Below are 19,736 nucleotides of genomic sequence, written 5' to 3'. Positions count from 1 at the left end.
ACGTGGACGAGTGCTGCCGGGCAGGGCCACTATATATCGCTGACGGCACATTGGGTTAACTTGGTGAAGGCTGGGACCGAGTCTGACCCTGGGGCTGGTCATATACTGCCGACGCCGAGGATTGCGGGGCCTACCTCGGTCCAGGTCTCAAAGGCCTACTATGCCTCCTCCTCCTCCCACCCCTCCTCCACCTCCTCCTCCGAACTACCATCCGTGGGCATGGCACCATCAGTCGCTAGCTCTAGGCACAGCAGCAGTGCCGTCGCTAAGCGACAGCAGGCGGTGCTGAAACTGCTGAGCCTAGGCGATAAAAGGCACACCGCCCAAGAACTATTACAGGGCATCACGGCGCAGACTGATCTGTGGCTGGCACCGCTGAACCTGAAGCCAGGCATGGTTGTGTGTGACAACGGCCGTAACCTGGTGGCGGCTCTGCAACTCGGCAGACTGACACATGTGCCATGCCTGGCCCATGTGTTAAATCTGATAGTTCAGCGTTTCCTCAAGACATACCCCAATCTGTCAGATTTGCTCACGAAGGTGCGCCGCATCTGTGCGCATTTCAGGAAGTCCAGCACAGATGCTGCCACTCTCAGGGCAGCGCAGCGCCGCCTCCAACTGCCCGCTCACCGACTGTTGTGCGACGTGCCCACGAGGTGGAATTCAACATTAACCATGTTATCCAGAGTTTACCAGCAGCGCAGAGCCATTGTAGACTGCCAGATGTCAACTTCCACCAGAACTGGTAGTCAGGTCAGTCAGCTTCCTCAAGTCTACAATGAGGAGTGGACGTGGATGTCTGATATCTGTCAGGTGCTGAGTAACTTTGAGGAGTCAACACAGATGGTCAGTGGCGATGCCGCCATCATCAGCTTCACCATCCCGCTGCTTGGCCTGTTGAAAAACTCTCTGATCAGCATGAAGTCGGAAGCTTTGCGCTCGTCACAAGAGACGGGGGAAGAAGATTCCCTTGTTGATAGCCAAAGCACCCTCAGGTCTGTTTCTCAGCGCATATCGGAGGAGGATGAGGAGGAAGAGGAGGAGAATGTTGGCGAGACACAAGAGGGGAGCATTGCTCAGACCTTCACTGTTCAGCGTGTATGGGCAGAAGAAGAGGAGTTGGAGGAGGAGGAAATGGGCAGTCAGGCCAGTGAGGGGAGTGAATTCTTGCGCGTTGGGACTCTGGCGCATATGGCAGATTTCATGCTAGACTGCCTATCCCGTGACCCTCGCGTTCAAAGAATTTATTCCAGCTCCGATTACTGGGTATTCACTCTCCTGGACCCACGGTACAAGCAAAATCTTTCCACTCTCATCCCTGGAGAGGAAAGGAGTGTGAGAATGCATGAATACCAGCAGGCCCTGGTGCACAAGCTGAAACAGTATTTCCCTTCTGACAGCGCTAGTGGCAGAGTGCGTAGTTCTGCGGGACAAGTAGCGAGGGAGAGTAGGCGAGCAGGCAGCTTGTCCAGCACTGGCAAGGGTACGCTTTACAAGGCTTTTGCCAGCTTTATGTCACCCCAGCAAGACACTGTCACCTGTCCCCAGTCTCGGCAGAGTAGGGCTGATCTTTATAGAAAGATGGTGAGGGAGTACGTAGCTGACCATACCATCGTCCTAAATGATCACACAGCTCCCTACAACTACTGGGTTTCAAAACTGGACATGTGGACGCCTTGGAGGTTCTTGCCTGCCCTGCCGCTAGCGTCTTGTCCGAGCGGGTTTTCAGTGCAGCTGGTGGCATCATCACCGATAAGCGTACACGCCTGTCGACTGACAGGCTGACGCTTATTAAGATGAATAAAGCCTGGATTTCTCATAATTTCCAATCTCCACCAGGTGAAGGAAGCTCAACCTGAATAATTTATGCACTCCTCCTCCTCCTCCTCCTCATTTTCCTCCTTCTCCTTCTCTTTGTACACTAAAGCAGAGGAAACTGGCTATTTTTTGACAGGGCCCACTGGCTCTAGCTATAGTACTTTATGCATTTAATTTTTCTGGAGGGCCACCTACCCGGTCCTCTGTTTTAAACAATTTTTGGGAGTGCCACATACAGGCACTCAATCTATTCAATTTTTCTGGAGGGCCACCTACCTGCTCCTCTGGTTTGAAAACTTTTTTGGACTGCCACATACAGGCACTATCCAAATTAAATTGTCTCCGTAGCAGCCTCCACACGTTGTCTCCATTGCTACCTCCAAAAGTCGTCCATATAGCTGCCTCCATACATCGTCCCCTTATCAAACAAGGTGTGTCAGGCAGAAATTTGGGTTGTTTTCATGGATTCCACATCAAAGTTGTTAACTTTGTCGCCACCCTGCTGTGTTATCCACAAAATATACTGGCAAACTTTTATGATTAACCGATATTATTTCAGCGCTTCTTGCGCATCTGTTTACATTCCCCTCACCCGCCATATCCCAAACTTATAAGAACGCTACTACACTTGATCTTATACAAAAGGTTCTTAGAAGTGCTGTTTGGGGATTAGCCTAGAGACAGGGGCTTGGATTGGCGAAAGCTCGCCTGGCAGCGGAGCGCCAGCTCCATCCCAAGATCCAACTAACATAGTTTTAACTGCAGCACCTTTAATCTACTACTAGTTCACTGCCTCCATAATAATAATAATAATAATAATAATAATCTTTATTTATATGGCGCCATCATATTCCCTAGCGCTTTACAAATCATAGGAAACAAATACAAATGTAATGTAACAGAGCACAACATTTGTATGGAACAACAGGAGTGAGGTCCCTGCTCGCCAGAGCTTACGGTTTATGAAGATGATGGGGTAACACGAGGTAAAAGAATATTTAATGGTCAAGCCATTCTTCTTAGGGAATAGAACAAAATATAATAAATGGAATTGCTGTCGCTTGAACCACTCAGCCGTCATCTTATATACCAGGTCCAGGGTGAATGGGACTGCAGAGAAGTCTGGTGCCTGTTGGTTGCTGGATAACAGATGGGAGGACGACACAGGACGGGTTAGTAGAAGAGTTAAAACTTCATGCAGTTAATGAGTGTTATAGGCTTGCCTAAAGAAATGGGTTTTAAGAGCATGTTTGAAACTTTGGAGGTTAGGTATTAGTCTGATAGTCCGGGGCAGAGCATTCCATAGAATTGGTGCAGCTCTAGAGAAGTCTTGGAGACGCGAGTGGGAGGTCCGCACTAGGGTAGAGGTTAATCTAAGATCACTGGCGGATCTAAGAGCACGGGTTGGGCGATAGACTGAGATAAGAGAGGAGAGGTAGGGGGGTGCAGCATTATACAGAGCTTTATGAATGAGGGTTATTATTTTAAACTGTATTCGAAAGGAGACTGGCAGCCAGTGCAGCGACTGGCATGAACTGTAAGCATACATGGTCCCCTTATCAAACGAGCTGTGTCAGGCAGAAATTTGGGTTGTTTTCATGGATTCCACATCAAACTTGTTAACTTTGTCGCCACCCTGCTGTGTAATCCACAAAAAATACTGGCAAACTTTTATCATTTACCGATATTATTTCAGCGCTTCTTGCGCATCTGTTTACATTCCCCTCACCCGCCATATCCTAAACTTATAAGAACGCTACTACACTTGATCTTATACAAAAGGTTCTTAGAAGTGCTGTTTGGGGAGTAGCCTAGAGACAGGGGCTTGGATTGGCGAAAGCTCGCCTGGCAGCGGAGCGCCAGCTCCATGCCAAGATCCAACTAACATAGTTTTAACTGCAGCACCTTTAATCTACTACTAGTTCACTGCCTCCATACATGGTCCCCTTATCAAACGAGCTGTGTCAGGCAGAATTTTGGGTTGTTTTCATGGCTTCCATGTTAACTTTGTCGCCACCCTGCTGTGTAATCCACAAAATATACTGGCAAACTTTTATCATGTACCGATATTATTTGAGCGCTTCTTGCTCACCTCCTTTGGTTCCTCTCTGCCACCCATTGGTTTGAAGCCTGAGTCCATTTAGGGTATGTCGCCATGACACTCTCTAGCCTGCTGCCGCTGCCTCTGCATGCCGTCCCCTATAGTGTCAGGGTCAATTATTGGATGTTTTAGATGCTATCTAGCTTCATTCTGTCACTCTGTCATGGCCATGCTGTTGCCCATAATTTTGGCATAATGGTGCGATTATGCAGCCTCAGAGGCATCCATGCATGCTGCCCCTGCTGTTTCCTGTCCATTTCCGTGGTGTTTCCATCCTTTTCTGAGGTTCCCAGGTGTTTGGCCAAGCTTCCCTGTGCAGAGCCTTGGTCCCCTTGAAAAATGCTCGAGTCTCCCATTGACTTCAATGGGGCTCGTTATTCGAGACGAGCACTCGAGCATCGGGAAAAGTTCGTCTCGAATAACGAGTACCCGAGCATTTTAGTGCTCGCTCATCTCTAATAATGATATGATAATAGGAGATGGAGATGAGATGATATGAGCTGATGATGAGACTAAGAGCTGATGAAATAATGATGAGAGATTATATGATAATATGATACTGATATAATCTGGAGAGGGAGATTATGAGATTATACGGTGATATAATGATGATGAACTGATGATGAGAAATGATTATGATATGATGATTTCATGATATGATATGTTGATATGATATGGAGATGGAGATTATGAGTTGATATGATGATATACTGATGAGATGATATGATATGATATGAGATGATGATGATGATTATGATATGATAATTATATGAGATGGAGATGATTTTAATAATGATGAGATGATGATGATAAATTACATGATATGATGAAATTATATGATTATGATATGGAGATGGAGATTATGACATGATGATATCATTATCATATCATTATCATATCATATCCTATCGGGCAGATGTTAATGAGATGTTAATGCTATAATAAGATGATGAGGAGCTGATGAAGAGAAATGATTATGATATGATGAGGAGCTGATGAAGAGAAATGATTATGATATGATGAGGAGCTGATGAAGAGAAATGATTATGATATGATGAGGAGCTGATGAAGAGAAATGATTGATATGATGATTTGATAATATATGATATGATAATTATATGATATGGAGATGGAGATTTTTATATCATATGAGATGATGATGAGAAATTATATGATATGATGATATACTGATGAGATGATATGATATGATATACTGATGAGATGATTTGATGATATACTGATGAGAGTAGATGATGATATAATGATGAAATGATGAGCTGATGATGATAAGAAAAGATATAATGATATGTGATATGGAGATGATGATAAAATGAGATTATGATGAATTACATGATGATGATGATATAATAATATAATAATGATATGATATGGAGATTATGAGATTATGATGAGCTGATGATATAATGATGAGATGATGATGAGATGGTGATAATGATATGAGATATGATTTTGCTATGATTTTGCCATGATTTTGCTATGATCTGGAGAGGGAGATTATGAGATAACATGATGATGAGATGATGATGAGCTGATGATGAGAAATGATATGATAATGATTTGATAATATAATATGATAATGAAATGATAATGATAATGATATGATATGGAGATGGATATTATGATATGATGATGATATACTGATATGATATGATGATATACTGATGAGATGATGATGAGCTTGATGATGAGCTGCTGATGATGATGATAAGAAATTATATGATATAATGATATGGTGATGGAGATTATAATATGATAATGAGATAATGAGATTATAATATGATGAGATGCTAATGAAATGATGATATGAGATAATGATATGATATAATGAAATGATGATATGAGATATGATATGATATAATGAAATGATGATATGAGATAATGATATGATATAATGAAATGATGATATGAGATAGTGATATGATATAATGAAATGATATGAGATAATGATATGATATGATATAATGATGAGATGTGAAATGATATGATGATGAGATGTGAAATGATATGATAATGATATGAGATGGAGATTATGAGATGATGATGAGCTGATGGTGAGAATTGATATGATATCATTATCGTATCATTATCATATCATCTCATTATATCATTATCATATTATTTCTCATCATCATCAGCTCATCCTCCTCATCAGATCATCATCATCTCATCTCATAATCTCCATATCATATGATAATGATATGATATGGAGAGTTTGAGATGATTATGGTGATTATGGGGGATATGATGATCATATCGTCTCATTATATCATTATCGTATCGTATCATTATATCATTATCGTATCATCGCATCATCTCGTCTCATAATCTCCATATTATTTGATAATGATATGGAGATTATGAGATAATGATATGATGAGAAATGATATGATAATGATATAATATATGATAATGCAATGGAGATGAGATATGATGATGATGAGAAATGTTATGATATGATAATGAGATGATAATGAGATGGAGATTATGAGATGATGATGATCATGATTATCATATTATGATATGATAATGATATGGAGATTATGAGATGATTATATGATGAGCTGATGATGAGAAATGATATAATGATATGATAATGATATGGAGATGGAAATTATGAGATTATGATATGATGATGATGAGCTGATGAGATATGATATGATATCATTATCGCATCATTATCGCATCATAATCGCATCATTATCGCATCATATTATGAGCTGATGACATGATGATAATGATGATATCATTATCATATCGTTATCATATCGTGATATCATTTCTCGTTATCATATCGTGATATCATTTCTCGTTATCATATCGTGATATCATTTCTCGTTATCATATCGTGATATCATTTCTCGTTATCATATCGTGATATCATTTCTCTTTATCATATCGTGATTAGAGATGAGCGAGTATACTCGTCCGAGCTTGATGCTCGTTCGAGTATTAAGGTACTCGAAACGGCTCGTTGCTCGGACGAGTATTTCCCCTGCTCGAGATCGAGCATTTAATTAAAAAAACACAGTGAAGAACAATGAAGAATAGAATAAAAACAGTGAACACAGGATCATTTAAGTGAAAAACACAGTGAAAAACACAGTGAAGAATAGATTAGATGTTCGGCACATCTGCTTACTTGTCGGAAGATACGCGCGGAGACATCGGGCAGCACGGAAAAATGCTCGGGTCTCCCATTGACTTCAATGGGGCTCGTTATTCGAGACGAGCACTCGAGCATTTTAGTGCTCGCTCATCTCTAATCGTGATATCATTTCTCGTTATCATATTACGATATCATTTCTCGTTATCATATTACCATTTCATATTACCAGATCATCTCATAATCTCCATATCAAATGATATGATGATGATGATATAATGATAATGATATGATATGGATATGTAGATGATGATATGATATGATGATAATGATATGATATAGATATGTAGATGATGATGATGAGATGATATGATGATAATGATATGATATGGATATGTAGATGATGATGATGATGAGATGATATGATGATAATGATATGATATGGATATGTAGATGATGATGATGAGATGATATGATGATAATGATATGATATGGATATGTAGATGATGATGATGAGATGATATGATAATATAATGATGATGTGATAGGATGGGATGATGGAGATCTTGATGATGATGATGATAATATAAAATAAAGACAATAATATCTCCCTAAATCATATGAAAATGAGGTGAGAAGAGTCATATTTACTTGAAATTAGTAAAGTTTAGTGTTTGGCAGGTTGGTGTCACATTTTTATGTCTTTCAGATCCCATCAAGCTTCTGTGAGCTACAGAACTGGAAATAAAGGCAGCTAAATAATAGGCGGGAACTGGGTCTTCCAACTATGTCTTAACCTTTACCTGCATCTCTCTGGTTCTGTGGATCACAAAAGCATAATGTGCCTGATGTGATCTGAAAGATGAGATTCTTCACTTTTAATATGACATTAAAATCTTGTTTCTAGGTAATATAGAACAGTGACGCTTTCCCTGCAACCACTCCTCTCAAGTGAACAGGAGTTGAAGGGTCATATTTATCTGACTTGCCTGAGATTTTTTTTTTTTTTTTAGCTAAACAAGTGAGATTTCACATAAAAGGGAATTCTTAAAATGACAGTTCATACCCTACATGAGGGGGCTAGTAGTCTGGTAAAGCCTGTTGACCGGTTCTATTTAACCCTGGGTTAGGATCTAATGCTGTGATCAGTCCCACTGGTTTAAGTCTCTGGACAGTGAATTTTGAAAGTGCTCAACTCCATGTCATTACATGTACTGACTGAATTTCAACCAATCTTCTTAGTTTGCATCCTAGATGAAATCTGTTTATTCTCTTGAGGCTCCCTGATACACTTTAGAAATCTTAATCTTAATATTCCAATAAACCCACTTCTATAGTCTACAACAAACTTCACAAAATCAAAAGGTTTCTTCATGCAATGCAGCTATACAACATTTGGTGCCTTGAACTTCCACACATGAGAACTCCTTCTCCCAGGTCTTCAGCTGCTATAGTCGCATTGACTACATCTTCCCACATCACAGTAAGATACCCAAGATTGAAACAGGCAATATCTACCTATCGGACCATGCACAATATTCTTCTTCCTGCCGTCGGCGGGGTTATTCTGGCGACTTAATGAGTCCTTATGGCGTGACACGGTCTATCTCTCGGTTTTCCTGTCCCAAATTACCCGCTTTTGTTTTGAGCACACTGCAGACCATGTCTTTCCCGTCTTTCCTAAATGGAAGACCTTAAAAAAGCCCTCTTTGTGGTATATTGATGATGCATGGCTCCTGATTATAAACAAAAGTAAACTCTACAGTAGAAAGCCTGACCTTGCTTCAAAGTCTTGAAACAAAGCAACCATCTAAAAGGAGACACTATGCGATGGTGCAACATTACTTAAAGCCTGGCCTTGATCGTAACCTGAAACATCTCTACTGACTCTGCACCCATTCATCTTATGAATTTGGACTTATGGACTGCATCATACATACATACTTCCCTACCATCCAAAAACCATTGGAAGTTGCAGAGGCGTTCACTTCCTATTGCATAGAGTTGTATAATTTTCTCACCCCTTACCCACCCAGGGATTTACACACCTATCGAGCCAGTCAGGCAGGTGAAGCTCCTATTCTTGCTACTCTTGTCGCTGGAATTGCTTTAGAGACTGGGTGATCTGTTGATGCTTAGAATGGACACTCACTTATTTAGGAATCAGGACAAATATGGTAGCTAGGGTGAATGCTCTATATCACAGCCCCACAGCACAAATCTGCCTCTGACTCTCTCCAGTTCTTTCTTTGTTTGAAATGGCACGAGGCAGTGTTGCGCCCTATCCCCCCCTCTTATACGATATATATATATATAAACGAGCCAATGATGGCATGAAGGGCTTTATAGTAGGACACCACAACGTTAAATGCGCTACTTTTGTTGACAATGGTTTTTTATACGTTATTGAACTGCTCACCACTGTATACTCCCTGCTATGGGATAACTTGGTACTAGACAAACCTTCTTATGAGACTCTATCTCTTTTTCCCTAATGCACCAGGCACTTGCTGGCACTGTGGGGGCACCATGACCCACATTTAGTGGAGTTGCCCGCTTATCCAGCTATTCTGGGAGGGATTGCTCTCCCTGATGAAAGAATTTATTAATCTCCAATTGGACTACTTAAACGCCACCATTTACTCTGTCCTGCCGGCATCCATCCCCAAAGCTAAATGCTCCCTGGATGGTCCATGCTGAGAATGCCACACCATCATTCCTCAGCTCTGGAATTCTCCTAGGACCCCCTCAGTATCTAGTTCTTCAGCGTATGGAGGAGCTCATGCTCAGCTCAGATCACCAACCTTCAATTTATTACTGAACTTGGAATCCTACGATTACTTTGTAAGGCTTTCCGAGATTTACTATTATGCTTATATATTTTCATTGATACACTAGTGCAGTGGTGGCGAACCTATGGCACGCGTGCCAAAGAGGGCGCGATGCCTGGACCACTGCCGCAGGCTTACTGAAACTGATCCTGCTCAGCCGATCTTCCTGCTGTGAAGGTGTCAGGTCTCTATGGAGTTTCCTGTGTGCCAGCGCTGCTGTCTGCTCACAGCTTACACATGCTTCAGGAGGCAGCAGCACGGAGCCGGCCACAGAGGTCAGAGGTTGCATATGGGAGGAGTCACTGACGCTGGACACTCACACAGTGTCTCCTGCCTCAGCCCCTGCTCTTCTCCTGCCTGTCACCAGGAAGAACTGAAGATGAGATAAAGAAGCAGCACAGGAGTTCTGGATGTGAGATGGCTGCTGGGTGAACTCTCAGTTCTGCTCATTCCATTTAAATTTCCGACCCCACAAACAGCCTTGATGCTTATTCACTCACTGTACATAGGATTGCAGGATCCCAATCCCTATCAGACAGTCCTGTGTAAAGCACTGCACTATTGAACTTACGCAGGGCTGTCTCCTTTACATGGAGGGAAAAGCAGCAGTCCTATGTAAGTTACATAGGAACATTACTCCCCTCCTTTTTCACTTTCCCCCTTACTCCTGTTCCTTGACTTCCTTGCCTTAAGAAACAAGGAAATAGGGCAGGTTGTGTGGCATTTCTCTCAGTGTATCCATCCCACTAGCGGCAACTATATCATCTCTTGTTACTCTGACTTTTATTATCCTGCTAAGCCATGTTCCCACTTCTGTAACCCCCCCCCCCTTCCCCGAGAGATTTACTTGTTTCAACTTTGTCATTGTTTAATTAAAAATATTGAATGATAAAAGGTTTTTGTAGCACACTGCATGGATGTGTAAGTATGTCTCTATCTAGATGTATCAAGCCTCTCTCCTGCTTCTTCCTGCAGACACCAATGCTGAACAAACATCTACAATCCCTGATGGAAGGACTGACGGCGAAGGTTTTCAGGACGTACAACGCCTCAGTCACACTGCAACAGCAACTTCAGGAACTGACAGATCGTAAGACTCAATCACTTGATCCGCAGCCCTGTGTTCTCAGTGGGATGATGTTATACAACCTGAACCAGGCTTTGCGTTAAAACCTTCATTTGCTAATAGCTAGTTGTTAAATAAAGTGTTACTGTTTATAGATGTACATAAATTCCCAAGATCGGGTAGTGGGTATAATGCATCAGTGTAAAACCAGTATATTAAATTTAATGAGCAATTCTTTGCTTGTTTTGACATAAATCCTGTGAATTCCCTTAAGATATGCTAATTGATATTAAACTAACAACTTTTTTTTATATCTTTAAACAAATATTGAGATAAAACGACTGAACTGCCTGAAGAGTGAGTAATATAGTAAATTGATATCAAGCAGCTGGATGGTAATTGAGGCTGCTCTCTTCTGGAAACTATACTATCCACAGATTACAGGTAGCATTTCATCTGAGCCATTCAGTTCAATGAAGCTATGATGCAATACTAAGGCCTCATACACGTGACCATATGCATTTTGCTGTCTCTTTTTTGCGGGTGTTATTTAGCCGCATAAATGGGCTGTATCTTGCCCATATGTAACCAATATGCTACCAAAATGAGCCATCTTCCCAAAAACAATATAGTGGGCTGTCACCCACTTGACCTGATCTCCTGAGTACCCCACCACAAAAACTGCCATATGCGGTGAATATCACTGTATGTAGGCCATAGACTTCTATGGAGAGAAATACGGTGATCGCATGTGTAGCCAGCTTTCCAATTAAAGTCAATGGGGCCGTTCTACAGACTAAAAAAAAAACAGAAGCAGCCATCCAAGAATGTATGTGGTCTTCCTGATCATGGAGATCGTTTGCATTTAGGTTATTTCCCTGATTCATGTAAATTAAGGGTAAGTAAGACACTGTGAGTATAGTCAGGGATGGATTAAGATGGCCATGGGCTGTATAAATATTAAAGCCCCTACAAGTCTGGAATCACTTCCTACATACAGTATGGTACTGTCTATAATCAGCTTATTGCGGAATGGAGGCGATGTCCTTTCTGCCTGCTTTAAATCTGTAAGGACCTTCTGGAGGCCTTTCAAAGGTCTTGAAATGGCTCCTGGGTATATGCGTATTGAGAGCAGGAACATATGAATGAGAATTTCATTGGTGAAGGTCCTTCTCAGTATAAAATTTGATGGGTGGTTTGTGTGGCCAGGCTACCTCCCAAACCGCATACAGTATATTATAATCCACCATGGAGTATAGTTTTGCTCTGTGTACAAACATGGAGAGGGTGGTGTATGACACAAAGACAAAGATGTGTTTTTAGAATTTCTTGAATTCATGCAGTCTGAATATTTAGATGTATATGAATATTTGTATGGCATTTCTTTCTCTTCCTCTCATCATTTGCCATTCCTCATCAGCTTGTAGATGTGATTCTGTTCAGGGGTAGGAAGGATAAAAGTGCAGATTCAACCCCTTTTACTTGCTGGGTAAGGATAATCTAATGATCTGAATATTTTTGTTTTTCCCCAGCGGAAGACACTGTCCCGGGAAAGATCCTGTCTTACAACCGAGCCAACAGGGCGGTTGCTATACTTTGCAACCATCAACGGGCACCACCAAAAACATTTGATCAATCCATGGCTAATTTGAGATCCAAGGTTGGAAATGCAACAAAATATGCTGTCTATTTAGTCACATGCTGGATATTTTTTGGAGGGGTTGTCATAGAAGCACTGTTACCGATCAGTGACTAATTCTCATTCGGATCCTGGCACATTTTAGAGGAGTTTTGTAGCTTCATAATAAAGTTCTACTCTTGTATGTTGTCAGTGAATGGTAACCTCTTCTGCTTCCAGAGTCTACAAGGCTGTACATAGCAAATGCTTCCCACAGAAGAAGATTATCTGAGGCTCAGGTGTATACACTCTCCTTCTGCTTCCCCCCCCCCCCCCCCCCCAAGTGTCTAAGTATATCAGCTTGTTACCTTTTCAGAATGGCTGATGTCAACTAATGGAGATGAAACAAATATTTTTTCAGGTATAAAAACCACCACCAAGGGGTGTCTGCAGCAGCTTCCTCCCTTGGCGAATCACACCGTGTAGCTCGCGTCTCTAAGGGAGGCTTTCCTGAGACAACTGTTCAATCTACAGTGATTCGTAGAGTCAGATGAGATTGCAGTGCACAGTCTACACTTTCTACCAGAACTAAAGAAAAAGACTTCAGTGAAAACTGCATCACATCTGCATTGTAGAGGACTGCGCTCACCTTTTGATCTAGTTTTTGCTGCAGTTTTTTTTTTTTTTTAAACATGTTGTATATCACTTTTTCAGTAGATCACATCTAAGCTATATGCAAATCTCTGGATACAGTTGTGATGCAATTTTAACTGCAATGCAGTGGGAATGCTGCTCCTGTCAGAAAAATGAGTTTTGACCTTGTATAATTCTGTGATTTCCAATCACTGATGGTAATAATTTAATATTGAGTGCTATGTACATAAAACTGCTAAATTTGTATCCCTGCTATCCCTGCATTGTCTTCTCTTCTTCTTCTTAGATTGAGGCCAAAAAAGAACAGATTTCATTGGCTAAAAAGGAGTTAAAAGAAGCTAAAAAAGAAGCTAAAGAAAATGACACAGAAAAGATCAAAAAGTATGTATTTACCCCCCCCCCCCCCAAATCCAATCCAATCCAATCCAATCCAAAATCTCTTCCAGGATTAAGAAAGTGGTGAGGGGAATGTTGTACATTTTTGAAAATCTCACTTATTAACCCTTACAGTATGTTCAAACTGAGTTTGTCTTGTGGATTTGCATTTTCCACACCCAAATTATCCCAGAAAAAACTGGAAATAAGTCTCCTATTGACTTTTGAAACCTTATAAGTTCTAATGGATAGTTGAGATCTAGTGTCTGATGCCATATTATTCAGAAGCCGAGATACACACTTATAAAAGGTAGTTATCCTACATGTAGAAAAGAATAAAAAGAAAAACGTTACAGCAAAAAAACCTTTTCATTCTATAAATTTGGTATTTCTGTAGTAGGCCTTGGAATCATGTTTTTCATCCATAGAAATGAGAAATGTTACCTTTTTGCCTTAGAGTTGTGGAAAGCAAGAAGAAAGCAGTCATGAGGGCAGAGGAGCAGCTGATGAAACTGGAGGTGCAGGCAACTGACAGAGAAGAAAATAAACAGATTGCCTTGAGCACCTCCAAGCTAAACTATCTGGACCCCAGGATTTCAGTGGCATGGTGGGTAATTCATTCAATTCATAAAGTCTGTGAAGGTTACTGTGCAAATCTAATTCCAGTATGTCCCAGCAAAAACATGAATGCTCATCTCGGTGATGAGAGCAGAAAAAGTCAATGCCATATCTTATAACTTAGTATCAGGTATGTTGAAATCCAGCATCATTCCATCTTTTTAGCATCCCATCTACATGGTTGGCCAGTTCCACAAAAATCAAGTTGTTTGTGTGGTGTACATTGGCATCTTAAAGTATAACTTCGAAGTTATAATGCTTTTACCAAATTGCCATATGTGATTCCCCAATTGAAAACAAACAGCATGATGCCCATATTGTGTTATGCCTATTTTCTCCTCAAAGTTGTGGCATTTTCTGTTCTTAAAGTGTTTGTCAAAAATCTTTCTCACCAGCGATGAAAAGAGGAGACTAACATCTTCCTGTACCTGCCCTGAAGTTAAGCCCAGTTCAATCTGCCCACAGTTCCGATGATACCTTGTGTTCATTCACTAATTTAGCAGCAAATCTAGTGAGATTCCTACAAGTAAATCCATGAACATTTTTACACTATATAGATACTGTATTTACACATTGCAAAGATAATGGGCAAAGGTGTTCTAAATCCCAAGAGCTATTGATTTGTGAAAAAAAAAGTTACTGTTGTGCTTTAAAGCTTACATAGAGCCATGTAAAACCATACTGCTTCCCACCATTCAGCTTGCCATGTGGGGCTTGTTAATAGTTTATGAACAGCTTTATGCTTTCTATTTCTGTAGCAAATATCTAATAGCCAGTTCATAAGATTGTTAAAGGTTATGTCTAGTTTAGAAAAACTTTTTTTTATCAATTAAGAGACATGTTTGCGGACCCTCTTCTATTATACAGAGAGGAGGGGACTACCGTATTTTCCGGGCCATTAGGCGCACCGGAATGTAAGGCGCAACAGTCCGATGCGCCTTATATATGTAATAATTCCATATATAAGGCGCATCGGACTATAAGGCGCAGGGTCCGGGGGCGTGGCGGAGACCCGACGCGACGCCGAGAAGAGGCGGGGAAGGTGAGCGGGGAAGGTGAGGGGGAGGTGGAGAATAGAATACTTACATAGATCCCCGCTACCGGAGACAGCAGATCTCCAGCGGGAACTGCAGACCACGCGGCAGAAGTTGTTCGTGCCGCGTGGTCTGCAGTTCCCGCTGGAGATCTGCTGTCTCCGGTAGCGGGGACCTATGTAAGTAGGGTCCGCTGCCCTCATATAGGGCGCACCGGACTACAAGGCGCACTTTGGATTTCCAAGGAAATCCAAGGCTTTTAAGTGCGCCTTATAGTCCGGAAAATACGGTACACACAAGTGACATCTTTACTTATGTAATATCTTTTTTTCCACAGGTGTAAGAAATGGGATGTAACTCTGGAGAAAATCTACAATAAGACCTACCGGGATAAGTTTGCTTGGGCAGTTCATATGACAGACACTGACTTTGTCTTTTAACCAAGTCCTATACTTTTTACTTTGTACTTATCAAACTGATTTTATTGACCCTAAACAAGACTTTTGCTTTTATCTGCATGTACTTTATTAAACATTGATTTAATCTATCTTAAAATTGTAAATTAAATGTCTTATATATACGATCTGGAACATTGTTTTATTTAGCTGGATATACTTTTTAAATTCACCACCGAATAGGGGGGTCATTTTATATATATATATTTTTTTTTTTTTTATTTTTTTTTTCTCTTCGCTTTTATGCCTTCATTTTATTGCCTTCAATTTTCCACCTGTCCCGGAAAGTTTTTCTCAACTTTATTTATTTATTTGCACCTAATACACATTTTTGAGTGGTCGTAGTAAAAAGTCTTTCGCAAATAGTCTCCAGTCCCAAGCAGCCATAGGCAATAGAATGGTATGGGTAGTTAGACTATGAAAAAAAGTAATCTTGCCTTGAATTATGCCATAATTGTTCCCTGTTATCAGCCATTTCAGAATGAGGAAAAACTTATTGGTCTATGATCACTATTTTATGTGACTCCTCAAAACTCCTCAATCACAATGCAAAATATGTGGTCACAGATTTGACATGTATAAGGAGAGTTTTCCCAATAAACGGCAATGTATCCATAATGCAGTATACAGAGTCTAAAGTTCAGAGGTCCAAACCAAAGGTCAATAAGGACCAGCCAGGGCCGCATCTGCCATGAGGCAAGATGAAAATCTCGCCTCAGGCGGCAGATTGCGGGTCCTTGTACAGGGCAGCGAAATTCGCCGCTCTAAAGTGGGCGATTCGCCCACCAGCTAAATAAATCGTGCCTGTCTCTTTAAGACACAGGCGCGATTTATATGCGGAGCGACGCAGCGCCTTTCCGGCTGCTGCGTCGCTCCGTTCTAATCAGTGACACAGGCGTCATGACGTCACGACGCCTGTGTCACTGTGCGGAGCCGCGGTTCACGGGAGAGCCGCGTGAAGACCGGAGCCGCGCGCCGAGGGAGCAGCTGCCTGCAGGTGAGTATGATTTTATTATTTTTCATGCACTTTCATTAATTGTAATCTGGCTGATAAGGGGGAGTGGGGGCCATAATTGTCATATACTGTGTGTGTGTGGGGGGGGGGTTGTATACATTATACGTGGCCATACTTGTTTTATACTGGGGGGGGGCTGTATACATTATATGGGGCCATAATTGTCATATACTGGTGGGTGCTGTATGCATTATATGTGGCCATAATTGTTTTAAACTCTGTGTGTGTGTGGGTTTGATATATTATATGGGGCCATAATTGTTTTATACTGTCGGGGGGGGGGGGTTTGATATATTATATGGGGCCATAATTGTTTTATACTGTCGAGGGGGGGTGTTTGATATATTATATGGGGCCAGAATTGTTTTATTGTGTGTGTGTGTCTTGATATATTATATGGGTCCAGAATTGTTTTATACTAGGGGGGGGATGCAGTATATACTATATGGGGTCAGAGTCATTTATACTGGGGTGGGGGGTGCTATATATATTATATGGGCCAGAATAATTTTATACTGGGGGGCTGTATATATTATACGAGGCCAGATTCTTCTTTTCCTGGGGGTGTTATATATTTATATGGGGCCAGATTTCAGCTGGGGGGTAAACAGTATATTACTAAGCTGGGGGGGGTGTATATGGGATTCAGTATATTACTAAGCTGGGGGGCTGTATATGGGGTACAGTATATTACTAAGCTGGGGGGATGTATATGGGATACAGTATATTACTAAGCTGGGGGGCTGTATATGGGATACAGTATATTACTAAGCTGGGGGCTGTATATGGGGTACAGTATATTACTAAGCTGGGGGGCTGTATATATGATATAGTATATTACTAAGCTGGGGGGCTGTATATATGATATAGTATATTACAGAGCGGGGGAACTGTATATATGATATAGTATATTACTGAGCGGGGGAACTGTATATATGATACTGTATATTACTAAGCTGGGGTGGGCTGTATATTAGGGGGTGCTATATATTTACATTAATCAGGGTAGCACTGAATATAAAATCACATGTAACATAATAACAGGGTGGGATAGATTAGTAATTACTTTGAATCATTTAAACCAAATGTTGGGGGTTCTGTATTAATAAATTGAGGGTGTTGTATATTGATTGGTGCTGTGTATGCTATAATTCCAGTAGAATATATATAATGAAGGGATGTTTTATATGTGGGGAGAGTGCGGTCAGTTGTGTTGTGAGGGGTATATACTTCATACTGTAAGTGACTGTGATATTTTTAGGGATGTCGGGTGGAGATGCTGCACGGAGCTGAAGATATCTGGCCATGAATTCACCTGTGATACGTCATGGATTGGAGAACCCGGAATAAAGTTCTACTGATGGAAGAGATTGTCATCTATAAGGTACTAGATGCCACTAATGCCTCTCAGAACCTGTAGTCAGTCACACAGTGTCAGTGCGCTGCCTGTAGGATTGCTAATTGTTAGTAAAGTTTAAGGATTTACTTAACAGGGAGCGGGGGGGCGTTTTAATATTCGCCTCAGGCAGCAAATATGCTAGAATCGGCCCTGGGACCAGCAGTTGGTTTAGTGTTACAAATTTCCCTAATATTTCTTTCTTTGGTCACTATTTGATTGGGAACGAAGGCTTTCAAGAATGGTCATAGTTGAATGTGGCAAGACCAAAATTGATATGTTGTGAATGTTCAGTTTCATCATGCACTAAGCAGTGAGAATTAGAAACTGAATCATGTGTTGCAGTTGCACTGTGTGAATACATCTTTAATCTGCAAGGTTAATGAAAGGCCTCATCTATAAACTAGACCAAAAGGACACACAGATATCCTGCTGATGTATTGCAATTATATTCCTCTGGACTCCTCTGTGCATCAGACAATTACTTAACTCCGCAGGAAAGGTTCACACCATACTTCATCAATGATGGAGGTATCAAGACTTGTAAAGCTCATTCAATTAAAATTTCAAATTTACCTGGAAAAGCCATGTGACAACCAACATGGCTAACATCAAATCTTCCACAGAAAAAGCAACCAGCTTTCCTAGGCTCCTGAACAGTAAATCTACCAATTTAACAGCATATAACAGCATAATACTGCAGCAAAGTAGCTTGTGGCAGTGGTCTCCAACCTTTTTATAACCAGTGACCAGCTGTTCGCTGTACCTAACCCCAACTCAAACTAGTTTCTGCAGCCTCCCTCCTATAATACTCTTGTAATGCCCCCGTTTCCACAGCTGGCCTCCCTCCTGTAAGGCCCCCGTTTTCCACAGCTGGCCTCCCTCCTGTAAGGCCCCTGTTTTCCACAGCTGGCCTCCCTCCTGTAAGGCCCCCGTTTTCCACAGCTGGCCTCCCTCCTGTAAGGCCCCCGTTTTCTACAGCTGGCCTCCCTCCTGTAAGGCCCCCGTTTTCTACAGCTGGCCTCCCTCCTGTAAGGCCCCCGTTTTCCACAGCTGGCCTCCCTCCTGTAAGGCCCTCGTTTTCCCCTGCAGCTGGCCCTTCTATGATGTCGCCTTTCTCTCCTGAAGCTGGCCCGAGCCCTGGTGTACACCACTTATAACTGGTGACCATTCCGAGGAAAATTAGATGACCACAAATCTCTGTATACAATCCTTCAGTCACTTTTTAATCCAATTGCAAATGTTTCCTACCAAACCAATAGACCTTATTTTTAACCATTAGGTTAACAGACTGATTTCAGTGCTGAAACTCTCCACTGCATTGTGGTGCTCCTCTTGGCTTCCAGTGGCCTGCTCCCTGCTGCTGCATCCTAGTGTGAAGGCCCTCAGGTACGGACTGCTGCAGTCACGAGGACTGCCAGCTACCCTGAGCTTTCTTGGGCCACCAATACACATCCATCAGGTTGGTGAGCCCCCATCCCTGCCTGCCTGCTATTCCCCATATAGTCTCTCATCCCTGCCCAATCTACAGACACAAATACGCATCCACTAGGTTGGTGAGCTGGAGTTCTCATCTCTGCCTGTGTGCTGTGTTTCTCCTATAGCCTGTTGTCTTCCCAGGACTATCTCAT

The 19,736-nt window shown here is 41.6% G+C and overlaps 1 protein-coding gene across 3 annotated transcripts in view; it reads left to right on the top strand.

The window, feature by feature from the left end:
- Positions 1-15,822, top strand: part of LOC140070595 (DNA topoisomerase I, mitochondrial-like) — a 166,364-nt gene extending 150,542 nt beyond the window's left edge. For all 3 annotated transcript variants that reach the window (XM_072117264.1, XM_072117265.1, XM_072117263.1), the window contains exons 15-19: positions 10,850-10,964; positions 12,473-12,600; positions 13,499-13,593; positions 14,045-14,194; positions 15,577-15,822. In XM_072117264.1, coding sequence (XP_071973365.1) covers positions 10,850-10,964; positions 12,473-12,600; positions 13,499-13,593; positions 14,045-14,194; positions 15,577-15,679 — 591 coding nt within the window. In that variant the 3' untranslated portion in view covers positions 15,680-15,822. The remainder of the gene's footprint in view (positions 1-10,849; positions 10,965-12,472; positions 12,601-13,498; positions 13,594-14,044; positions 14,195-15,576) is intronic.
- Positions 15,823-19,736: the final 3,914 nt, after the last annotated feature.

The sequence above is a fragment of the Engystomops pustulosus genome, chromosome 7 (genome assembly GCF_040894005.1).
Source record: "Engystomops pustulosus chromosome 7, aEngPut4.maternal, whole genome shotgun sequence".
NCBI lineage: Eukaryota > Metazoa > Chordata > Amphibia > Anura > Leptodactylidae > Engystomops > Engystomops pustulosus.
Note: the sequence above shows the minus strand (reverse complement) of the source record. Positions and strands in the feature narration are given on the sequence as shown.